We start from the raw sequence: 26,218 nt of genomic DNA on the forward strand, positions 1-26,218 counted from the left end.
TCTACCACATAAAGACAATTTTGAATAATTTTATACAGGAGAGCTTTCTTTCATAGAAGTTAAGAAAAAGTGAAGAGACGTTTTATGACGTATTCCGTTCTAATATACTCCTACTTGAAAAAATAATTTTTTTTTTTTTTTTTTTTTTTTTTTAAGGATCATAAAGGTAGATGATTTTATTCTATTTTAAACATCAGCCATAACATAAACATAAGCATAGACGAATTTCTGATAAATAAGTTAAAATGTTTTCTCTCCACAGCTCTAAAGACTTTCTTTTGATCTTATTTTCAGTCTGTGCGCTCAGCAGTTCAATTAATTCTCAGCCAACCTACAATTACCACTTTTGTTTCGATCAATCAAATGAAACCTTCAACGCCTATTACCAATCCAACCTCACGGTGCTGTTGGAGTTTTTATCCTCTAAAGCTTCCCAAAACTACAGCTTCTACAACGAAAGCTCTAATATTGGCATCTACGCCCTCTTCCTCTGCAGAGGTGATGTTTCTAATAGTACCTGCCAAACCTGTGTAAGCTACGCGATCCGAGATATCACAACTCGATGTCCATCCAACAAAAGTGCCATCATATGGTACGATCAGTGCATGTTACGCTACTCCGATCTTAATTTCTTTGGACAGGCACAGACATCGCCATTGTTCCTCATGTATAATACCCAGAATACGACTTCACCAGACCAAGCAAATTTGTTCGCACGTTCTCAGTTGAGCAGTCTAATAGAGGGTGCCAATAAAACAGACATGTTATTCTCGACTGCTGAACAGAAATTGACTATTGATGGTGGTACGTCTGTGACAGGCTATGGGTTGGTGCAGTGTACTAGAGATATCGATGGTGGTTCATGCGGAGAGTGTTTAAGCGTCTTGTTGGAAACAGGCCAAAAATGTTGCGAATCCAAAATTGGGTGGCGCATCTCCGGCCCGAATTGCTTTCTGAGGTATGAAGCCTACTCTTTCACTGAGCCACCACCACCACCTCCACAGCTGCAGCTGCCGCCATCCCAACCCGTGCCTGTAGCACCACAGCCGCTGCCTGATGATAATGGTAAAGACATGTTGATTTGGTATTTCATAAAAATCCTCCCCACATGTTTCATGTTTTGGACTTGATTAAATTGTTCTTTTACTTAGGTCAATTTGTAGATCAATCCTTCCCGTTTGGTTCACAGGATTCGAATTGTGATTTAGGATTAAAAGTTAAAAAATAATCAGAAACCTATTTTTGGGCGCGTTTCGGAATTAGGATTACTCTATTTGACAAACCAAACAATTCCAGATCATGGGATTAATAGTAGGTACTATAGTTTAGCAAGATGGTCGATCTAACATTACTAAGTCAGAGGAGTCAGTACCATGTTGTTGTATTCCCAAAATATAAAAAGTTATAATTCAATTAATTAATTAATTTTGTTACCGTTTGACATGGAGATAACAATTATCCAACTCATTTTAATGGAGCAGTTCTGTCTCCTGTGTTCTCAAAGACCAGGTGTAAACTGTAAAGTATTAGTATTAGATGATCGAATACTTTATATATATATTTATATATATATATATATATATATATATACACACACACACTATAAATAAAAAAACAGAGTACAAAGGATATATAATAGCAGTTTTAGAGTGTAATTGGGATAAAGAAGCTAAGGTAAAACATCCACTTAAACTCACAAACGTTGAATGTTTTAGTCTACAACTTGTAGAAGTTTTTCCTTATGTTTACTTCCAGTACTAAGATAGTTGTATTACATTCATCTGGCGAATTAAGTGCCATTCCCCATTTGATACAAAGGACCTTCATTAAATCCTTAATCTGTTGTCTCTGCTAATAAATGACAACAATAATAATAAGGGTTGCTAATAGATTTCACTTGGTTTATCTGTGACAGTTTGAGCAGCTTATGCCCTCGCATTAATTTATATATATATATATATATATATGATAAATTAAGGATTTTGATCTTAAGTAATTTTATCATACTCTTATTTGACAGAATATTTTAAGCATACGTAGGTAATTATTTTTTATGATGAGCAACAGGAGGAAAGAAGACAACCAAGACAGTAATCATTGCTATATCAACAATTGCATCAATCGCAGTAGTAGCTGCTCTCTTCGGTTTCTGGTTTTATAAATACTCTGGCGGGAGGAAACACGAAGAAGGTGGATTTAGTTTAGCCAATCTATTATAACCAATGATTCTTTTTTTCTATTAAAATTTGTGTTTTTAGATGGTTATTGATTATTTTAAAAATCTAATTTGTTACTTAGAGAGGGACACAAGCCAAGAAATTCCGTTACAAAGTAATTTTCCAAGGTTACGTTCAATACAATTAACGGACAGCGGAATGCATGTAAGGAATGTTGACGACAGTGGAGAAATGCTTTACTTCGATTTAAGTACCATACTGACTGCTACAAACAATTTCTCCGAAGTGAATAAGCTTGGAGAAGGTGGTTTTGGCCCAGTTTATAAGGTAACAATTTATAAATATTTTCTTTCATATGCAATTTTTAAAATTATTTGAACAATTGCAATTGAAATTAATACATAGCAACAGTAAATGTTAGGATCAATATCAACTAAATGATTGCATCATTTGATTTTAGGAGAATTGAACCATCATTGAACCTTTAGTGTTGTAACATGTAGCAGAGTATGTCTATTGTCTACCAATACTGTGTCAAAAGTTTTCATTGATAAAGAATGTTTAAAATGATTCCAGGGCTTGATAAATGGAAAGGAAACTGCAATTAAAAGGCTTTCAATGAAATCTAAACAAGGTCTTGAAGAGTTTAAGAATGAAGTGATTTTAATTGCAAAACTTCAACACAATAGTCTTGTGAGGCTCTTGGGATGCTGCTCAGAAGGAGATGAACAGATTCTAGTCTATGAATACATGGCCAACACTAGTCTTGATGCCTTTTTGTTTGGTTTGCTCTCTCTCTCTCTCTCTCTCTCTCTCACACACACACACACTTTGCACCATTAATTATAGGCCAATTCATGGCAAAATTTTCCCATGCGTGAGAATAAATCACCTTAATATTAAAATGTAGATCCGAAAAAATGTAAGGAACTAGATTGGGCTAAACGCATAAACATTGTCAATGGGATCGCTAAAGGCCTTCAATATCTACATGAAGACTCTCGGCTGAAAATCATCCATAGGGATATGAAAGCGAGTAATGTGCTTTTAGATGATGAGATGAACCCAAAGATATCAGATTTTGGCACTGCTAGGATGTTTGGGAGAAATCAAATAGAAGCCAACACAATCAGAATCGTGGGCACATAGTAAGCAATCCCTTGACTTCATCCTCATTTTAATTCTATAAATCATTGTTGCAGCTTTCTAAAGAAATTTTTCTGCACATGATCAAACTTAAGTTTGGCATTCTTGCATGCATGTTTTAGGAGATTTATGGTTCATTCCATCTCCATTTGCAACTCATTTTTCAAATAACATTTTTAGTAAACATTAAAATTTAGCATTGAATCAAACAAAAAACTCTAAAATTTCAATCATGATTTAAAGAAAGCACTGTAAGAACAAGGATTTGCAAAGGAAGAAAGCCACTTACCATGAGTCATGGTTTTGTCAAAGTACCTTATGCTCTTAGTGATACTACATAGTCTACATTAATTAGGACAACTTAGCCTTCATTCTCTTTTACAGTACTTGAAACCATATTGTATAATAATACACGTTTTTTTAATAGTGGATACATGGCACCAGAGTATGCAATGGAAGGGCTATTTTCAATAAAGTCTGATGTTTATAGCTTTGGAATTCTAATGCTTGAAATTATTAGTGGAAAAAGGAATAGTGGCTTTTATCATCCAGAGCGGGCACAAAGTCTTCCATCATATGTACGTCTCTCTTCCTTATCTATATCTTTAGCCAAAATTAACTTTTTGCTTGCTATTGTAAACTAAAGAAAAAAACACCAATAGGTATGGCGACTATGGAATGAAGGCAAAGGAGTGGAATTGATAGATCAGACCATAGTTGATACTTGTCCTATAAGTGAGGCTTTGAGATTGATCCATATTGCATTGTTATGTATTCAAGAAGATCCAAATGATAGACCTACCATGTCAAGGGTCCTTCTCATGCTTGCAAGCAAATCGATAAATCTTCCTCAGCCATTAGCTCCTCCATTTTCTGTAGGTAGGTTAATACTATCCGATCAATCTACAACTACTGGGACCGGAACGGGATTTGTCATATCTGACCAATCTTCAACAAGTGCTTCTGGCTAGTTAAGATATTAATTGGAGCATGCTATTCAACAAGTGTTTCATTTTCGTGCAAATGTGTCAGGTTAGGAACAATAGCAAGTGTACAACCATACCTTCTATTTTTGTACTTATTCTTACCATCTGTATATATTTGCATCCGCACCGGAATTACATTAAATTATTTTAACACATATACGGATATACCAAATTATGGAAAACAAAACACGAAGGAATAGAGATCTATCATGAAAGGAGGACCTTGTCATGTGATAAGACTTCTGATGAGAAATACACCTAATTTTGCTAAATGGATTGATGTATATGTAAGTAGCCTCAATAGTGAGATTTAATTTATAAGCATTTGGATGTAGGAAGACTTTCATTTGAGATATTTTGGACCTAGAACCCGACTTAGAATTCAGTTTCGGGGATGTGAATCTCATGATAAATCAAATGTTTGTAATCCATTTAAAATAAAATAAGGTTCTTCTACCTTGAACAAGTACCAAATCAAGGCAATTACATTGCCACCTACTTGGTAATAATGGTGGTTCACGTGAAATGGTAAACCCCCTAAACTTTTATGTTGTTGTACTGAGATTTCTTTAATTATTTTTCCACTAATTTGGTATAATAATTTTTGTTTTTTTGAGAGTTTCAAACCTATGGTGTCTCCTGATGGTAGTTTTTTATCATCAAATCAAAACACTAATCGGTTTTTGATGTAGGCGGAGATTAAATCTTAGATCTGTTATTCAACCATCAGAGACTTTACCAGTTAAGTTAACTGGAATCCACTTAGTACAATAACTTTGATACTATAGAAATAGATATTTCCATCCCTTAAATAGAGGAAAATTCATGTATGATTAATGCAAGTTACCATCTTCTAAAAAAAAATCTACCAAAATTACAGAAAATTGACGCAGTAGCACATAATTTAATGAAAAAAGAAAACATTAATATATTTTTTCTCTTACACACTATAGGATAATAACTAGTACACATAAAATACATGCCAATGTGGCGTGCAACTTATGTTTTCCCATCAAAAAAAAAAATCACTTATGTTTATTTCCCATCATTTATTTTGCTGCATGGAATTTTTTTTGTATGGATATGTGTGAATGTGTGATTCGGTTTGTCAAATGGATATTGCCCTGCTCTTTATACCAAATTTTCCGAAAGGATTGTCGACAGAGGATGAACTTGGGTCGAATTGTTGGAACCTGGTAGTAGTAGGCACTATAGGCACAGAGCTGGCAGTGGACCATGAGGAAGGGCTTAGGCCGCTTGGACAGGAGTCCCACACAAAAATGCGAAGCACTTGTTTTGATTTTGCACAATTCATAGATGCCCAAATAGTCATATACAAATTATTATATTAAATTTCACAAAATTCATATAACATGACCTCTATATAGCCTGTTTGTACTTTTTGTAGTGCCTTACACACATACTCCCTTGATTAATTTGTTTGTCCATCATATAATTCCTACATTTCAAGAAAAAAAATTTAATAAATTAGAAAATAAATCTTTTAACATACATGTTATCTAAAAAAAAATCTATAAAAGTTGATCAGTTTTTAAAATTATTTTTTTCTTAATTTGAACGAAAATAAAACAATTAGAAATTAGTTAACTACTGAATATTGGCTATTTAACTAAAATTAATGATATATTAATTAGAGGGAAAAGACTTGCAAAAAGAATTTAGTATAAGTAAGATGGAAGAAAGAGACTAGTCTACACTTTCCTTTGATTTTGAGAGTTCGCAGAAAGTCGCTTTAGATGATTCAGACTGTGGGCACATCTAGCAATTGTCCTTTGGCAATATGTCTAGTTTTTATGGTTTTTGGTGGAAAATGTGCCTCGATATACGATATTAGGTAAGTAGTAATTTTCCATCGACGGCATTAACGTATGCAGGTTTGGCCCATAAAGGCTGTAATTATCTTGCATGGACTCCTGCGAGGAAATCAGCTTCCCTATCTCTCTCATTAATCTATAGCATAAAACCATAGCTTTGGCCACGTTCTTGTTTTGGTCACTCAAATTGAGATATTTTAGTCTTTTTCATTTTTTTTTTTTTTCAAAGCTAAAATGCAAAATGCATATTTTAAATTTGGGGAAATTACACTTTACCACCCTAAACTATGCACTAGATTACACTTTGCACCCTAAACTATCTGACTGCACATTTTGCACCCTAAACTATCACGCTTATCACACTTTGCACCCTGTTGTTATTTTTGCCGTTATATTTAACAGAATTTTATTGCATGTGACAAGCACATGCTTCTTGCTTAGGTGGAACAAAGTTAAAAGACAAAAACACCCTTCTTCAAAATCAATTTAAACAAAACCTAAATTTTTTCACATCTCCCTTTGTCTCACGTTTCTGCCATCCTTTTCCCCAAATTCAGTTTCAAAATATTTAAATTGACCTCTCTAATTCCATAGCAGAATTCATTCACAGTACCCCATCCACCTTCCTGGTATTTCTTATACTATCTATAGCTTTCTAGTTATTAAAATAATTAAAAATCGCTGGTAAGGGGAGACTAGTCTGTACAACAACTGGTAAATTGGCCACAAATACATCAGTTTTTCCGCAACTCTGGCTGGTGGTGATGCATCTCGCGATGGAAAGCTCTATGAATTGAAGGTGAGCACAGCGTTTACCAAAAAAAAAAAAAAAGAAAAGAAAAGAAAAGAAGGTGAGCACGGCTAATGAGGCATAATTCCTATCTGCTGTGCCATTTGGGATTTACTATTTTAACTTCTTTTATACCATTTCGTCAGTGATGGAATTAAAAAGTATTGGATTGTATTTTATGAATTTGAGGAAGAGGATGGCAGACGTGTGAGACAGAGGGAGATGTAGAAAAATTTGGGTTTTGTTTTAATTAATTTTGAAGAATGGTGTTTCAGTCTTTTAACTTTGTTCCATCTAAGTAAGAAGCATGTGCATGTCACATGCAGTAAAATTCTGTTAAATATAACAGCAAAAATAACAACAGGGTGCAAAGTGTGATAAGTGTGATAGTTTAGAGTGCAAAGTATGCAATCGGATAATTTAGGGTGCAAAGTGTAATCTAGTGCATAGTTTAGGGTGGTAAAGTGTAATTTCCCCTTTAAATTTGGTTGAAATTCATTTTTGGACTTCTAATTTTACTTTTATTTAATTAAGTACTTTAAATGTCAAAATTATTCAATTAAGATCTTATCTATTCAATTTTGTTAAAATGTTGCCTATTATTATTATTATTATTATTATTTTGAAAAATAAGAAACCTAAATATTTTTGAGTATTTATCAATTCACTCGAGTAGTCGAGTGTGTGTAGTCTCTCTATCTCATACACACCGAATAATTATATAAAAAAATCTCTTAATAGGGAAAGTAAAAGGTTTCAAATTCAGAATCTAATGAAATATAATTTAAGAACCACTAAGGCAACCTCTTAAGGTTATTTTATTATTATTATTATTATTATAAACATTTATAATAATAAACATTTATAAGGTAAATGTTTTTATTTATATTAAACATTTATATTAGACATCAGCCATATAATATAAACACACACACATACATACATAAATATATATATATATATATATATATATGTTCACGGACGAAATTCTTTGAAGCCTAACGTAAGAGTTAAAATGTTTTCCCTGCACAACTCGAGAGCCTTTCTTTTAATATTATCTGCAGTATGTGCGCTTACCAGCTCCATTCATTCCCAGCCAACCTATAATGACCACATTTGTTTAGATCAATCGAATGAAACCTACAACACCTATTACCAATCCAACCTCACGGTGCTGTTGAAGTCGTTATCATCTAAAGCTTCCCAAAACTACAGCTTCTACAACGAAAGCTCAAGTATAGGCATCTACGCCCTCTTCCTCTGCAGAGGTGATGTTTCTAATAGTACCTGCCAAAGCTGTGTAAGCTACGCGACCCGAAATATCACAACTCAATGTCCATCTAACAAAACTGCTATCATATGGTTCGATCAGTGCATGTTACGCTACTCTGATGTTAATTTCTTTGGACAGACGCAGATATCGCCAATGTCGCTCATGTATAATACCCAGAATACTACTACACCTGAACTAACTAATTTTTACGCACTTGGTCTATTGTACGATCTAATAGATCGTGCCAAGGTAACTGATATGCTGTTCAAAAGTGATAGTCAGACAGTGCAGTTGAGTGATGGGTCCAAGATAAGTTATGGGTTGGTGCAGTGTACAAGAGATATCGATGGTCCTTCGTGTGGCCAGTGCTTAAGCAACTTGATGGATACAGCCGAGACATGTTGCCAAGCCAAGATAGGGTGGCGCATTTTAAGCCCAAGTTGCTTTCTGAGGTATGAGAACTACTCTTTCACTGAGCAGTCACCAGCAAAACCACTGCCGCTGCCACCAGCCCAATCCATGCCTGCAGCAACACTGCCGCCGACTGTTAATGGTAAGACATGTAGATTTGGTATTTTCATAGAAATCCTCCCCGTTTGGTGCACAGGATTCGAATTGGAATTTAAAATTAAAAATTAGCCGAGGTCTTTTGTTATTATTATTATTATTATTATTATCAGAATGGAGGTTGTTCTGGAATTTACCTATTTGACAAACAAAAATAATCCTAAAACTTAGAAAAAAATTTTGGCACTGAACTTCTTCTTTTCACATAAACGGTTGATCTAAATTTACTCTTTTTTTTTTTTTTCAAATAATTGATCAAAAATATTTTTTTAGAAGAATAATTTATCTAATTTAGTTAGTGAGCTTCAATATATTTTGTGAGACAAAGGAATATCAAATCGCTTTTGGTAAATATTAATGGGCTGTTTTGAAGAGTGGTGTCGAAAGGTGTTTCAGCAGGGAAGTTGAAAGTGGAGGCTTTGTTTGATTTGTGGATGGAAATTTTGGAAGTTTTGACTTTTGAGCAAAGTTTTGTTTTTTAGGGAAGATGAGAGTGGGTGAGAGGTAACAATACGTGAGATGGGGTCTATGAGAAATTATTGGTCGGAAATTGTCGCTTTATTAGAATCGTACAGAGCAGTAGGTGACGTGCTAGCAGCCAAGTATAATTATTATTTGTTGCGGGTCATTTTTTCATGTTCGTACACCTCAGACACGTGTCTTGATATTAGTAGACATCATCAAGTTGAGGCTTTTTGTTAAGAGAGAAGTTAGGTCTGACACCTTCACAGAATGGGCTTTTAGAGTCTCATTTTGCCGCGCCTCTACGTGCACCATTCCAATCCAAAGATGGGCTTGTTCTCTTCTACTTTTTCCGCTGAAAAGGTTGTTCTCCACTTTCTGTGAAATGAACATTACTCTACTTTCTGCTACGCCTCTCCACTTTCTGCTGAAGGAAGATTACTTCTTCACTTTCTGCAGGATGCTTTCTGTAGAAGGAATGTTAATTCTCCACTTTCTGCTGTGATTTACTCCATTTTCTGCTGCAGCTTTCTCCACTTTTTGCTGGAGGAAGATTACTTCTCCCCTTTCTGCAGGATGAGATTTACTCTACTTTCTCTACTATTACAATTCTGTACCAAAAAAAAAAAAAAAAAAAAACTAAAGTCCAAAGAAAGTGCTCATTAAGTAGATGTTAGTCCTCAACATATTCACAAATATACATATGCGTATGTATATTCACGTATACTTTATAAAATGGATTGGGCCACAAGGTTTTCGGTCCTAACTCTCATAGCCTTATTGCTTTAACCCAAGGGTGCACAAAACTGTGAGGTTTGGAACTCGAATCAAAGTGGCCGCGGTTTGAATATCTCTTCTCAAAAGATTCAGGTGAAATTGATTTTATGGGAGACAGGAAGTTCTCCTAGTGGTGCATGTCAATATTACTATTGTGCCATAATCTCTTTCTTTCCATGCGTTTTTCTGCGGAGTGTGCTGCTGCACTACTAGGTACTCTTCTCTACAAATTCTCAACTTTTCTCTTTGTATTTCTCTGCTATTTTTCTCTTTTCTCTCCATTCTCTCATGTGTATTTTTGTGTTGTTTCTTTTCTCTTTGTGGCAAAAATAGCCAAATAATACATTTTGGCAAACTATGTTGTAATCTACCACTATTTCAAAAATATGTAGGAATTTACCACTTTTTTGGTACTTGAATTTGGTAAAATCGAGTTTTTCATAGTATTCAAATTCTATAAACTCAAGTACTAGAATTAATTTTCAAAATTTTCCACAGTATATTTTTTCAAAGAACCTGAGTTTTTGAAACTTGAGTTTTACGACAGTAAACTCGAGTTTCAAAAAAGTGATAAATCCCTACATATTTCTAAAATAATAGTAGATTACTATTTTTTTTTGCTAAATAGTGGTAGTAGGCCACTTTTGCCCTCTTTGTGTTGTTCTCATTGTGTTTTTCTTCACTATGATATCTTCTCTTCTTTTTGAGTTCTCAGTTATGTTTTTTTCCCCATGAAAGAGGAATACCTGTATTTATATCCAAGTGTTTTCCTCTTGTGGTACATTAATCCATGGTTTTCCATTTTTCCCGCTGGGTTTCCTTTTGCCTTGGGTTTGGGATATTCTTTTCCCGTCGAGTCTTCTTTTTTCTCTGGGTTTGGGATTCGGCAGAGCAGGTAGTCGCTTCTCCTTTTCGCTGCTCAATGCCCATAATTTAAGGGTGTGTTTAATGCACTTGTACTTCTTCGTATTATGGGGCTCTCCCTTTCTTTTCTTTCTTTTTTTGTGGGAATGCTCAAAGCCTCCACATGGGTCATTCTGCAGAATCCCCTTTTAGTGGGCTTTTTTGTCATTGCTCTTCTTGGGCTTTCTCTACTAGGCTTGGGCCTATGACATGCACCTCGTGATAACCTGCAACTTCTCTTTTGGTATGAGTGTTTTTCCCAACATAAGCAACTCCCAAAGAGTTGTGGCAGATTATCACAACTATGATCATACTCCCTTCCACCAAATCACACCTCCCTGATTCCCTACAATGATAGGTCAAACCTCATTTGTATGTCTGGTATACAAATTGAGTGAACCCATTCGCCTACCTTGCATTACTCTTCAGTTCTTATTTTGCAGCTTTACACTTTAGAATTTCTCTGTTCTACGGTGTTGAACTTAGGATTCTCTTTCTGCCATGTTTGATATTTCCTTTTTGTAGCACTTAATATTTGGGAATTATTCCCTTCGTTTGTGGCATGATTTCCTCTAGTTTTCAGTGTATTTCTCTATTTTCTCATCTCTTCAATGGAATGAAATGTGAAGGTTCTAGATTCCTTCAGTATCTTCTAATTTCTTTCATTCAAATGGGTTGGGCCTTTTGGGCCTATTTCACATCATTCCCTTATACAAGGGTCTTGGGTCATTCATGGGCCCACTTATTCTCATATCCAATCATCCTTCGAGGCTTGGTCTGCTAGGCTTTGGGCCTTACCAATTAGCCCACAAAACGTGTAAAAAATTGGGAGCCAACATCATTATTATTATTATTATTATTGGAGAAATTACTCTTGGAATAATGTTATTATTGGTAGTAGCTTACTAATTTTTTTTCTACAAAAAACTTGCATACTCCCAGAGCAGTACTCCAAGCTCTGACAAAGGGAATGGGCCCCACACGTAGGACCCACCATAGGGCCCACCCCTTTTGTCATCTCGGAGTAGTGCTCCGATAGTAGGTAGGAATTACCCATTTTTTACTACTAGGATAAAAAATTATTTTTCAAATTCTCTATTCTACATGTTATTTATTTTAATACGATTTTTCATTCCATTATTATTGTTTCATATTTCTCACTCCTCACTCTATCTTCGTCCCTCTCTCTCTCTCTCTCTTAATTAGTTAATTAAACCTCATTCTAGGTTTTATTTCTTATGGATTTGGGTTTGGATTTGCTGTATACGTTGGTGTGGGTGCGATTATGGGTCCTCGTTAACAGGGAAGCTCTATTGTTTGGATTGGTGAGAGAAGCGGGAGGGAGAAATTAGTAAGAAAGAGCTAGGTTGGAGGAGAGAGAGAAGCCACCTCCGTTGGCGGTGATGGTTTAAGAACTGCTAGGGTGTAATTAGGAAAATGAAGCTAGGTGAACATCCACCGAAACTCACAAACATGATGTTTAGTCTACAACTTGTAGAATCTTTTCCTAATGTTTACTTTAGTACTTGCATTCCTATAGAGAATTAAGTGTCAATCCTCCTTTGCTAATAAATTTGATTTGTCTTTTTTTTTTTTTTTTTAATAAAATATATGAGATAGAATTTTATTCTAGTCTAATCTAAGTGTATGGATATAAGGCTCATTTCTGGAGACTTGAACCCTGACCCTTATCCCCCCACTTTTTGTGTTCCACTTTATATTCTATTAATCACAACTTGTCACGTATTTGGTTAACTTTCCTTATAAAGTAGCCAAAGTTTAAAATGGAAAAAAAAAAAATACAAATTCTTTATACCACTTTTTGTATTTCAATTTTTTTTTCCAACTACAATTTGTCATGTGTTTATTTTTATTTTTTTCATTTTAAACTTTGGCTATTTTATAAGGAAAGCTAAACAAATACAAGGTAATTTGATTTTTCTTACCTATGACAATTTAGGAAGTCTATGTCTTTGCATTTATTATTGATATACGTTAATTTTTTGTCTTGAGTTCTTTTAAGCAAACTTATTAGGATATATTGTATGATGAGCAATAGGCGAAAAGAAGGCAACAAAGATCGTAATCATTACTATATCATCAGTTGCATCAATTGCCATAGTTGCAGCTCTCTTGGGTTTCTGGTATTATTCATCCTTTGGCAGGAGGAAAAGACAAGGTAGATTTAGTTTAGCCAATCTATCAAAAATTCTAAACTAAAAATTTGTATTTCTAGATTGCCATTAATTTTTGTTTTATTTAATCTGTCACTCAGATGGAATTATAAGCCAAGAAATTTCGTTACGCCATAATTTAGCAGGTTTGTTTTCAATACACTTAATGGATAGTAGTATCTATGGAAATGACAATGACAACAGAGGAGAAATCTATTACTTCAACTTAATTACCGTACTGGCTGCTACAAACAATTTCTCTGATGCCAATAAGCTTGGAGAAGGTGGTTTCGGCCCAGTTTACAAGGTTAAAAGATTTAATTTTTAATGCATATGCATTTTTAGAAATTATTCTATCACTTTCATTAGAAATTAATATACAGCAACAGTTAGGATAGTTGACAACTAAAAGATTATTGTGATCATTTGGTTTTAGGACAATTAATCTATCAATGAACCTTGGTGTTGTAACTTGTAACATGTAGCAATATGTCTACCAATAGTGTGTGTCTGTGTGAGAAGTTTTCATTGATTAAGGAAGTTTAAAATGCTTCTAGGGCAAGTTGATTAATGGAAAGGAAATAGCAGTTAAAAGGCTTTCAATGAAATCCAAACAAGGTCTTGAAGAATTCAAGAATGAAGTGATTTTAATTGCAAAACTTCAACACAAGAATCTAGTGAGGCTCTTGGGATGTTGCTTAGAAGAAGATGAAAAGCTTCTAGTCTATGAATACATGGCCAACACTAGTCTCGATGCCTTCTTATTCGGTATACTCTCTATCTCTCTCACAAATACAAACTCACATTCACACACTAACAACACCCTTAATATTACAATGCACCATTAATTCATGAAAAAACTTTCCTATATATGATAATCAACACTGTACCCATAATATTACAATGCAGATCTAGACAAATGTAAGGTTCTAAATTGGGCTAAACGCACAAACATAGTCAATGGGATTGCTAAGGGCCTTCAATATCTACATGAGGACTCTCGGCTGAAAATCATCCATAGGGATATGAAAGCGAGTAATGTGTTGTTGGACGATGAGATGAACCCAAAGATATCAGATTTTGGTACCGCTAGAATTTTCGGGAGCAATCAAATACAAGCCAACACTATCAAAATCGTGGGTACATAGTAAGTAATCCCTTCACTGCTTCCACATTTTCATTCCATAAATCTTTGATATTGCTTTCTCAAGAAAAATTTTCAAGACATGATCAAACTTAAGTTTGGTCCCCTTGCATGCTTGTTTTGGGAGAATTCTGGCTCATTCCATTTGCACCTAATTGTTTTTCAAATAATGTTTTAGCACACATTAAATTTTAGCAGTAAATTCAAGTTGAAAACTTTGTAACTTCAATAGGAATTATTTATTTATTATTATTATTATTTTAAAAAGGAAAAAAGAACTCTAAGAACTAGGAATTGCAAACTAAGAAAGCTCACTTTCCATTAGTCATGGTTATGTCAATGTGACTTTTGCTCTTGATGATACTATTAAGGACAACTCTACCTCTATTCTCTTTTAGAGTAACTGAAATCATATTTTATCATGATGCAAACATACATATATATTTATGTTTATATTTTTTTCGATAGTGGATATATGGCACCAGAGTACGCAATGGAAGACCTATTTTCAATAAAGTCCGATGTTTATAGTTTCGGAATTCTAATGATGGAAATTGTAAGTGGAAAAAAGAACAGTGACTTCAATCATCTAGAGCATGCACATAGCCTTCTGTCATATGTACGTCTCTCTTCTCTGTATATTGAGCTTAAATTAAGTTTACGGTTATGACTGAACTAAAAGAAAAAATAAATACCAATAGGTATGGCAACTATGGAATGAAGGAAAAGGAGTGGAATTGATAGATCAGACCATAATTGATACTTGTCCTATAAGTGAGGCTCTAAGATTGATCCATATCGCATTGTTATGCGTTCAAGAAGATCCAAATGATAGACCTACAATGTCAAGGGTCATTCTCATGCTTGCAAGCAAATCAATAAATCTTCCTCAGCCATCAGCACCTCCATTTTCTGCTGATAGGTTAATCATATTTGATCAATCTTCAACAATTGCCACTGGAACTGCAACGGGATTGGTCACATCTGATCAATCTTCAACAAGTGCTTCTAGCTAGTGAAGAGATTAACCGGAGCATGCTATTCAACAAGTATTTCATTTTCGTACTAATAAACCCTACTTCTATTCCTGTACTAATAAATCCTACTTCTATTCCTGTACTAATTCTTACAGTTTAAATATATTTGTATCCGCACGGGAATTAGATTGAATTGCTACATATACCAAATTATGGAAAACGAAACACAAAGGAGTAGAGCTATATCATCAGAGATTTTGATGAGAAATATACCTAATGTATATGTAAGTAGCCTCTATACGGAGATTTAATTTCTATGCATTTGAATCTTTGAAGACCTTCATCTGGAGTTGGTTGGACCTTGAACCTGACTCATTATTCAAATTTTGATGGGGTCAAGGATGATTTAGTGATTTGTTATTAATTTTATTAGTTATCATGATTAACATTTACCGCATTAAGATTTGAGTGCATTGATAATGTTTGGACTTTGGGTAATTTTGAACGGTGGATTGAGAATGCTGCTATTGAAATTTTAGAGTGAATTAGCTTATGAGAATGTTGTAATTTTTGTTAGGTTGATTTATCAATTATAATGAATTGTGAATACCATTACGTGTTTGGTTCCTGAGAAAACAAAGGAAAATGTAACTTAGTCCTAGCATTATATATGTCTCGTTATTTCCACGCTTTGAATGTGATAGAGTTGCAACTGTAATTTTGTTTTTCTTTTGCTTAGTAGAGTACCATGTAAGCATCTCTGTCCATAAATTTAGAAATTTTGAATAGTGATTGCCATGTTGTTATTATGGAGGAAATTGTGTTTTTTTGTTCTTTTGTGATGATGTTAATACTCTTAGTGAACAAGTTTGAATTGTATAAGATTAAGTATTTAAATATTATCAACATGTAAATTTTAGCGATCTTGTTTATTAGTCTCTCATTTGTATTAAATCTAAACAGAAGACATACTGAGCAAAAGTCTTTTCTTCTTGACTCTACCGTTTGGAAGCCAGGTTCGACTGTGGGTTCTCAATACTCAATAGGAGTCCAATATCTTGGGCTTCATCAACTGATTGCATTGGTCTCACCTTGAAACTTCGCATGCACAACAGACACTCGCTCAATAGAATCATGAATCAGTAGCCCAATGCCTAAAGTTCAATTCTCCTAAAATCAAATTATCACAATAATGTTTTAGTTGTCATCGATCCTAACTGTTTGTGAGTATATGTTAATTTCAAATGCAAATGATCAAATTACTACTAAAAATGCATTAAAAAAATTAATTCATCTTTTAACCTTGTAAATTTGAATACAAATCTTCTATTTTATATGGAAAATACTTAGATATTCTCAAAGTATAGCAAATGGTGCTCCATACATGAATTTAATAAGTGAATTTCATCATGAATATGAGGGAAAAAAACACCATTCACCATATTCTGAAAGTACATAAAAATTACTAAAATTTAATGTTTCACTTTATATTCAACCAAATCATAAAAAAATAGACAAAGGATTAGTAATCCTCCTCCATACAAAATTACAAATACCTTTCTCAAAAAAAAAAAAAAAAAAAAAAAAAGTACTCCTCCATTGAAGGCATTAATTATTAAAGTAGTAATTGTCCTGCATGGACTCTAGCGAGGAAATTAACTTTCGCTATCGTGGCTTATCCTTTATTAGTCTACCGCAAATATTCAAAGGTAATCCTCCATCTACCTCTATTAGTATATTTAGGAGATTAGGGGTCTGTTTGGATAGAACTTATTTTGCTGAAACTGAAAACTGAAAACTTAAAACACTGTAGCAAAATAATTTTTAAATGTGTGAATAGTACCGTGGGACCCATTTTTAATGAAAAAGTTGATAAAAAGTGAAATTTGTGGGTCCGTAAACAGTGCACGAATACACTGTTCACGGACAAAAAGTCAACAAGTGCGGCTAAAAAAAAAAAAAAAAAAAAAAAAAAACTGAAACGCAGGAACGCAAAACGTAGACTCAAAAAAGCTCAATACAAACACACACTAGGTATACGTTTGAATTGCGTTTCTCCATGTTGCGTTTGCGTTTACCTTTCTGCTGCTTCTTCTTTCTTTTTCTTTTTTTTAATTTTTAATTTTTTTTTTTTTTTTATTGAGACTCATGTTTCATGTGGGACATGGTATTATTAGTGGGTCCCGTGCACTATGCACGGGAGCCACTACCTCTTTGACCAACAAATATTTCACTGAAATGTGTTATACCAGTGGGTCTCATGCACTATTCATAGGACTCACAAACTTCTTTTTTCAACAATTTTTTTCATTTAAAATAAGTCTCACGACACTATTCACACATTTAAAAATTATTTTGCTATCGTGTTTTCAATTTATTTTCAGTTTTTAACAAAATAAGCGGTATCTAAACGAACCATAAATTAGCATTTTTTTAATTTAGGAGATAAGATCAAATATTCAAAGCGTGTTCCAATAAAATTATTTATATATATTCAAAGCATGAGAAACCTATTGGTCAAGGCACAAACAATAATAGCGGTTTACTGCCGTCCTTTTTTTACGAATTCATATTTGATTTTTTGTTAATCCTTGATAGTACGGAATTCAAAGTAAGTTGGTGAGAAAGTTATTCTCTATAGTCTAAACCTTTATCTAATTAAATAAATTTAAAAAGTAAAAGTTTTGTAATTCAATTGTTTTGTAATTTTTGGTGATTTATGAAATCTAAGGTTCAAACCCCTCATGGTAATTATTGAATTATCAAAAAAATAAAATATAAAATATTCCTTGTACCTCATATTATTTTAAATGATTTAGAAACAAGTTGAGTCAATCATATTATAGGCCAGGTTCAAGTTGACCCATATATTTTCATGTGAAAGTTTTTTTTTTTTTTTTTTTGAAAAACATATATTTGTCATTTGATTATAAGTCATGCAGCAAATTACTTGATGTGAAATATATTAATTTAGATTTACTTATGTCAAAAAAAAGCTTAGATCAATAATTTATACTTGTTCATTAATAATAAAATAATACGAATTCCCACATATTTCTAACCAAAATTATAATCGTCCCAATTGATTTGAGTTAAACAATTTTGTTTGTATGTGGTTACAACTTAATAATAATGCATGCACTCTTTTTTAGAATTTGTAAAATCTTATTCTTGAATTTTATGTTTCTATTGAATTCTATGCAAGTTTAAACAATGAGCCAAAAAGCTGTTCATTTCTCGTTACAATTTCGTTGACACTGATTCATGAATATGCCTTATTTGGATGAGTATGAGCCCTGATAAAATATAACATTTCATCACCATATAAGTAGATACAAGCCTGAAAAAGCCACTAAATTTGAAGAAATTAAATTAAATCACATTTTAGTCAAAGAACATGGCAATTCTAAACCAAACTTTTATAAGTTACATCCCATAATATATTAACACTAATTCAAAAGGATAGCAACAACAACAATAATAGGTCTCTTCCTTTTAAAGCCCCTATTACATTGCCACGAAGCAAGGTATTTGTGAGATTATATGTCGGATTAAAAAAAAAAAAAAATCACTTTATTTTGTGAATTCACAAAAATGACATCTGATGACAGTTTTTTTTTTTTGTTTTTTGGGAAAAAAATATGTTTTTTTAAAATGGGTCGGATCAAAGCTCAATCCTTTTTAATATAATTCAAAAAAAATCAGGTTTAAGATGAGTATTTTTCTTCCAGGTTCAGGTTGGTTTCAATTTTGCCATGCATGTCTGCTTATAAAGAAAGTCATCTACGGTCAAAACAAGCAATCAAACTGCCAAATCTAAAATAATGATATCGGGAAGCTTTAGGGGCTGTTTGGTATGGTGTTTTGAGCAACAGTTTTCAATGTTTAAACAACATTATACACAATTCTACACAATTTTTAACCCACACGTATTTCCAAGAAATACAAACAATGTTACTAGAACAACATTACCAAACGACACCTTAATTTTTCCAGAAGCATGTAAGGAAAACTAACGTTCTAAATATGACTTCTTCTATTCTTCTAATATACTAATAAAGGTCGAAGTTTTCATTCATATTAAACAAATGTTTTATGACGAGATTTTCTGATTTTTATATAGGTAGATCGATGTTTTCATTCATATTAAATTAACGTTTTACATGACGAGATTTTCTGATTTTTATAAAGGTAGATATTTTCACTCATATTAAACATAAGAATATATGTTCATGGACGAATTTCTGTCGAAGCCATAGGAGTCAAAATGTTTTACCTCCTTCACAACACCACAGCCTTTCTGTTAATATTATGTGTAGTCTTTGCACTTTCCAGCTCCATTAATTCCCAGCCTGCAGCCTACGCTACCCACAGTTGTTTAGATCAATCAAATGAAACCGCCAACGCCGATTACAAATCCAACCTCACAGTCTTGTTGGAATCTCTATCATCAAAGGCTTCCCAAAACTACAGCTTCTACAACGAAAGCTCTAATATTGGCATCCACGGCCTCTACCTCTGCCGAGGTGATGTTTCTAATGAAACCTGCCAAATCTGTCTGAGCTATGCGACCCAAGATATCACAACTCGGTGTGCATCTAATAAATCTGCAATTATATGGTACGATAAATGCATGTTAAGGTATTCCAATGTTAGTTTCTTTGGAGTGGCATCGTGGTCACCAGCGATTATTGGCCAGAATACTGCTAACCAACCTGATTTTTACTCGCTTACTCTGTTGGATTCTCTAATAAAGCGTGTCAATGTAGATGAGAAGTTGTATGACACTGATAATCTGACAGTGATATTGAGCGGACAGTCCGTGATAAGTTATGGGTTGGTGCAGTGTACTAGAGATATCGATGGTGGTTTATGTGTCCAGTGCTTAAATGGCTTGATGGATTTAGCCAAAAATTGTTGCCAAGCCAAAATAGGGTGGCGAATTTTAGCCCCAAGTTGCAATCTGAGGTACGAGAACCAAAGTTTCACGGATCAACCACCAGCAACGCCGTTACAACCACCACCACCGCCCCAATCCGTGCCTCCAGCACCACAGCCGCCGCCTGGGAACGGTAAGTCATATAGATTTGGTATTTTCATGGAAATCTACTTCTCAATATTTTGGGCTTATTAAATTGTTCAATTATTATATATTACTCAGATTTTTTAAAGTTGTAATTTAATAAATTAATCTAATTCTTTTATCATTTGAATGAAAATTTCAATGGACTTGGTTTAGATTTAATGTATTCAATGCACCAGACCTGATCAAATGGTGACATGTGTCCAAAAATGGACATGAGTTACCATCTCAACGGGTCCAGTGTCCAACAAGTCTAACCCAATTTCAAAATCTTATCGATATTATGTAGTATTAGTATTAGATGCGATTTTTTTCCTTAATCAAGCCATTCTTAAATAATTTATAAATTTACTAAATCTTATCTCATTCGATATTATATATTATATATTATATATTATATATTAGATGCTTTGATTTTTTTTTTCTTTTACCTTTTTTATCTAGAAAAAACTTCGAATGAGATAAGACTTGGCAAATTTAAAAATTATTTGAGAAAGGCCTGATTGGAGGGGAAACAGATTTTAATCAAAGGACTTAGGATCTGTTTGGTTGGAAGGATAGAAATTAAAGAGCGGATAGAAAAATGGGAAGATAGAAAAAATTTTATTTTTCTCTCATTTGTGTTTGATTGGGAGAGAGAAAAAGTGAAGGGATTGAAAATTTTTTGTTTGATTGAGAAAAAAAGTGAGAGAATAGAAAATATAATTTTTATAAATTGACACATATGCCCTTATTTAAAAAATTAGCTAGTTAAAAAAAACAAACAATAAAAAAAAATAATCACACTAAGTTTATTAAAAAAAAAAATTCAACCAACCGAAAAAACCAATCATGTCCAATTAAAAAACAAAAAAGCAAAACCACACCAAAAAAAAAAATTAAAAAAAAAAATCATGCCCAGTTCAAATAAAATAAAATAAAAACGAATTGGAGAAAATAAAATAAAAGGCAGCAGCACTGCGGTTAGAAACAATTAAACAAAGGCCACGCCCAGGTCCAGTTAGATTTTTTTTTTTTTTTTTTTTAAAGGAATAGGAAACAAAGGCAGGGCAGGCACTTACACAGTATACACACTGTGGGCCTGAATGGGCATTTTTGTCCAAAAAGTTTTACTAAATTTTCTCTCTCATTTTCTTCCCAATTTGGGAAGATAGTGTTTTGGTGAGCCAGGAGAAAAAATCCTTAGGCCCTGAAAAGCAAAGCAATACAAGAAGGAAAGAAATGCAAAAACAGAGAAAACATAAAATGAAGAATTTGATAAAATGGAATTCTTCTTCTTGATTACAACAATTCTGTTTACAAGCCCCAATAACCACCTCCGTAGAGTGTGGAATGAACCTAACAAACTCTAATGCAAACACCAAATGCTAACACGTGTATAGAGTAATTAGATGCTGACAAATGGACTTACATCAACAACTAACTCCACTCCTCACACCTAAATTAATCTACCCGCAGCTTAGCTAAAGTCAGAAAAACGTTGAATGTTTTAGTCTATAACTTGTAGAAGTTCTCCTCATGTTTACTTCAGAACTTGCATAGTTGCATTACATTCATCTAGCGAATCATTCCCCATTTGATTCTAAGGACCTTCATTAAATCCTTAATCTATTGTCTCTGCTAATTGATAAGGATGATAATAAGGGTTGCTAATAGATTTGATTTGGCTTATCTGTTAAGACTATTACAGTTTGGGCAGCTTCTTATGTCGTTTATTGTTATTGATATTATGATATATCAATGATTTGTGAACTTAAGTAATTTTAAGCATACTGAGGTTATATTATATGATGAGCAACAGGAGATGGAGGAAAGAAAACAACAAAGGCAGTAATCATTACCATATCATCAATTGTTGTAGTTGCAGCTCTTTTGGGTTTCTGGTATTTTTCATCCTCTCGCAAGAGGAAACACGAAGAAGGTAGATTTAATTTAATACATTGTGCTTGGTTTGGTATTTTTTTTTTTTTTAAATTGTGTTTTTAGATGGTCATTGATTTTTTTAAATGAAATTTGTTACTCAGAGAGCGACACAAGTCAAGTAATTCCGTTACAAAGGACACGTTCAATACACCTAACGAAAAGCAATATGCACGCAAGGGATGACGATAGTGGAGAAATGCAAAACTTTGATTTGAGTACCATATTGACTGCTACAAACAATTTCTCTGATTTGAATAAGCTTGGAGAAGGTGGTTTCGGCCCAGTTTACAAGGTTAAAAGACTCTTTATTTTTGCCATCTGCATGTTTGGAAATGATTTGATCATATCTTTTGAACTATCAGTGAACCTTAGTGTTGTAACATGTAGCAAAGTATGTATACCAATACTGAGTGATAAGTTTCCACAAATTAAGGATGTTTAAAATGCTTCCAGGGCAAGTTGATTGATGGAAAGGAAATAGCAGTTAAAAGGCTCTCAATGAAATCTAAACAAGGCCTTGAAGAGTTTAAGAACGAAGTGATTTTAATTGCAAAACTTCAGCATAAAAGTCTAGTGAGGCTCTTGGGATGCTGCTCGGAAGGACATGAACAAATTTTAGTTTATGAATACATGGTCAACACTAGTCTTGACGCCTTCTTGTTTGGTTTGCTCTCTCTCTCTCTCTCTCTCTCTCTCTCTCTCTCTCTCTCTCTCTCTCTCTCTCTCTCTCTCTCTCTCTCTCTCTCTCTCTCTCTCTCTCTCTCTCTCTCAATTTTAGCACCATTAATTATTGGCCAATTTATGTAAAAAGTTTTTCGACAACTTTAATATTAAAATGCAGATCCAAAAAAATGTAAGGAACTAGACTGGGCTAAACGCATAAACATTGTCAATGGGATTGCTAAGGGCCTTCAATATCTACATGAGGACTCTCGACTGAAAATCATCCATAGGGATATGAAAGCAAGTAATGTGTTGTTAGATGGTGAAATGAATCCAAAGATATCAGATTTTGGTACCGCTAGGATTTTCGGGAGCAATCAAATTGAAGCCAACACTATCAGAATCGTGGGTACATAGTAAGCAATCGTTTCAATTCATTTGAATTTTATTCCCACAAATCACTAATGTTACTTTCTGAGGAAAAATATTTAAGACACGATCAAACTTTGGCTTGTTTCCACTTGCATGCATGCTTTAGGAGAGTTATGGTTTTGCAATTCGTTTTTCAAATTATATTTTAGCACAAATTAAACCAATGAAATTAAGTGGAAAACTCTACAATTTCAATTATTAGAGTATTCACATCAAACTCTACAAGATTTTAGCCAAAGAACTTCACTTTTTACATCAGCCTCAATATTTAGTTCTCTACTCCATATAAATGCTATTTTTTTCTCCCTTAACTCTACCCAATTTTCAGCCAAAAAAAGACATAGCACTGTGTTGCACAAACTAGCCCAAACCACCACCTACCAAATTGCCACCCACACAAACCATTACAAACCCAATTCTCTTCAACCACCTGGAACGAAAATTTTCTTCTATTTTATCATTTTCGTAAGAAAATAAGATGGAAAAAACAAAAAGATTTTTTTTTTTTTAAAGTGACACATTAGAATTAGATCCACAAAGAAAGTCCCAAAACAGTGGCAATGATAATTTTCAAACACCCAATTGCCCTCCTATTCCTATTCTTGTCAATCTCCACATACCCATTTGTTAAAACTCATCATCATTAATTTGTGTCATTCCACCACATCTGACCCTAATCAAACTAGAAAGAACTTCTAAACTAGTTGATGATAATCTAACTAGAAAGAACTTCTAAACTAGTTGATGATCTGGACACCCTTTTGAGTCAATTACAAAACCCAGATTTGGGCACTAGTTTAGTGGAGCGATAGGTAGGTGAGAAAAGGGAGAGAGTGTCACAGATGAGGAGAGAGAGAGAGCTTTGGAATAAAAAAATAAATTTCCTTTTGACGTAGCAAGATACTATTCATTGTTAAATTTTTTGATAAAATGTTAAGGCTAATGTACGGTTATTTTAGTTGAGTTTAATCAATTTTTGTTGAGAAACTAGTTCACTAAGGCTGATATTAGTGCTATAATTTTAAAGAAAGCACTATAAGAACCATTGTTTTAAAAACCGGACTGGTCAAAGAATTAGAAAAGGATTTAGTTTTCAGTTTTTATTGGTTTTGACAGTTTTGCCAAAATGAATTAGGGTTCAGTTCCCAATTGAACCGACCAATTTGATCTGGTTTTTAAAACCATAATAAATAAATAAAATTGCAAAGTAAGGATGCCCAATTTCCATAAGTCATGGTTATATCAAAGTGACTTATGCTCTAATGCTATACATAATAAATAAATAAATAACTCTTATGCTATCATAGTATATTTAGGACAACTCTTCCTTCATTCTCTTTTATAGTTTTTGAAATCAAACTTTATAATAATACGTTTTTTTCTCTTTTTGAATAGCGGATACATGGCACCAGAGTATGCAATGGAGGGACTATTTTCAATAAAGTCTGATGTTTATAGCTTTGGAATTCTAATGCTAGAAATTGTTAGTGGAAAAAAGAATAGTGGCTTTTATCATCTAGAGCGTGCACAAAGTCTTCCATCATATGTACGTATTTCTTCCTCATATGTATATTGTGCTCCAATTAAGTTTACACTTATTATTGTAAAACTTAAAAAATAATAATTTACCAATAGGTATGGCGACTATGGAATGAAGGCAAAGGACTGGAGTTGATAGATAAGACTATAGTTGATAGTTGTCCCACAAGTGAGGCTTTGAGATTGATCCATATCGCATTGTTATGTGTTCAAGAAGATCCAAATGATAGACCTACCATGTCAAGGGTCATTTTGATGCTTGCAAGTAAATCGATAAATCTTCCTCAGCCCTCGGCACCTCCATTTTCTGTAGATAGGTTAATCATGTCTGATAAATCTTCAATTGGCACTGGAATGGAATCTGTCATATCTGATCAATCTTCAACAAGTGCTTCTAGTTAGTGAATAGATTAACTGGAGCATGCTATTCATGATGTAGTGAGGTTTTGGAACAATAGCACTTGTACAAACATACGTTCTATTTTTGTACTTATTCTTACCATCTATATATATTTGTAGAGTCTGAATTTGGTAAAGATGGAGTGTAAAACTCATGTTTTGCACCATCCAATAAGTGATTGCCACGTCAGCATTTTACTTAAAATTCAATACATCCTACCACACCAAATAAAATTTTAATAAATTCCCAATTTAGTTGGATTTATATATGGGTATTAGAATTGATTAGGTGTGGTTGTACTTATTCTTAAATATGTAATAAGATGATGTAGCTGTAAACACAAAATTTCTCAATTGTAGATAATCAGACAATTAAAAAGAAATATGGTTTGCAAATATAAATTTGTATTGATGAATAATGAGTACAATCTCTATTTCAATTCTTTTACAAAAGAATACCCTCTGATTCTATCTTCTTTGAACTTGACTCGAACAAGAGATCTTCTTGACTTTGGTTGGTAGATGGATTGAACGGTCTTCACAACAAATCTCTAGCTTTGAGCTTATTAGAGATTTATTGTTCTTCAAGTCTTCGAATGTGAAGGCTCTAGGGTTGAAGTTCTTCGGGACTTTAGAGGCTTGATCTGTTGAGCTTCAAAGATTTGGGTTTGTTGAGGTTTATGGAGGCTTTTTAGCTTAATTCCAATAGAACTTCAAAGAACTCGAACAATAGATCTTCTTGACTTTGGTTGCAAGATGGATTGAATGATCTTCTCAACGAATCTCTAGCCTTGAGCTTGATAGAGATTTGTTGATCTTCAAGTTCTTCAAGCCCTTTGAATGTTCTTCAAGTTCTTCAAAAATGCTTCAAGCTTTTCAAAGATTCTTGAGACAGAATTTCTCCAGAGCTTGGACCCTTTGAAAACTTGGTCTCGAAAATGAGAGGAGATGTCCTCTATTTATAGTGA

General features: G+C 33.6%; 2 protein-coding genes across 2 annotated transcripts; both read left to right on the forward strand.

Moving 5' to 3' along the window:
• Positions 1-245: 245 nt before the first annotated feature.
• On the forward strand, positions 246-15,548 carry LOC115991170. Its single transcript, XM_031114906.1, has 16 exons — positions 246-1,065; positions 2,068-2,190; positions 2,299-2,504; positions 2,754-2,961; positions 3,088-3,325; positions 3,751-3,901; positions 3,986-4,293; positions 6,883-6,943; positions 7,932-8,727; positions 8,868-8,894; positions 12,976-13,095; positions 13,234-13,397; positions 13,648-13,858; positions 14,000-14,237; positions 14,703-14,853; positions 14,936-15,548. The coding sequence occupies exons 1-16, from the start codon at positions 246-248 to the stop codon at positions 15,248-15,250; spliced, it is 4,137 nt and encodes a 1,378-aa protein (XP_030970766.1). The 3' UTR covers positions 15,251-15,548.
• A 3,930-nt stretch (positions 15,549-19,478) lies between these two features.
• Positions 19,479-25,305, forward strand: LOC115991171 (cysteine-rich receptor-like protein kinase 10). The gene is made up of 7 exons (XM_031114907.1): positions 19,479-20,283; positions 22,096-22,215; positions 22,319-22,509; positions 22,671-22,881; positions 23,059-23,296; positions 24,708-24,858; positions 24,948-25,305. Exons 1-7 carry the CDS (start codon positions 19,479-19,481, stop codon positions 25,251-25,253), a joined length of 2,022 nt encoding a protein of 673 aa, XP_030970767.1. The 3' UTR covers positions 25,254-25,305.
• Positions 25,306-26,218: the final 913 nt, after the last annotated feature.

Source organism: Quercus lobata, chromosome 5 (genome assembly GCF_001633185.2).
Source record: "Quercus lobata isolate SW786 chromosome 5, ValleyOak3.0 Primary Assembly, whole genome shotgun sequence".
NCBI classification, from domain to species: domain Eukaryota; kingdom Viridiplantae; phylum Streptophyta; class Magnoliopsida; order Fagales; family Fagaceae; genus Quercus; species Quercus lobata.

Excerpts from the sequence above, each read along its gene's own strand:
- LOC115991170 (XM_031114906.1), top strand. The coding sequence starts at position 246 with ATGTTTTCTCTCCACAGCTCTAAAGACTTTCTTTTGATCTTATTTTCA. Across the intron at positions 2,505-2,753 it reads GTTTTGGCCCAGTTTATAAG|GGCTTGATAAATGGAAAGGA; the intron begins GTAACAATTTAT and ends AAATGATTCCAG. Across the intron at positions 14,238-14,702 it reads ATCAAAATCGTGGGTACATA|TGGATATATGGCACCAGAGT; the intron begins GTAAGTAATCCC and ends TTTTTTCGATAG.
- LOC115991171 (XM_031114907.1), top strand. The coding sequence starts at position 19,479 with ATGTTTTACCTCCTTCACAACACCACAGCCTTTCTGTTAATATTATGT. Across the intron at positions 22,216-22,318 it reads CAAGAGGAAACACGAAGAAG|AGAGCGACACAAGTCAAGTA; the intron begins GTAGATTTAATT and ends TTTGTTACTCAG. Across the intron at positions 24,859-24,947 it reads CACAAAGTCTTCCATCATAT|GTATGGCGACTATGGAATGA; the intron begins GTACGTATTTCT and ends ATTTACCAATAG.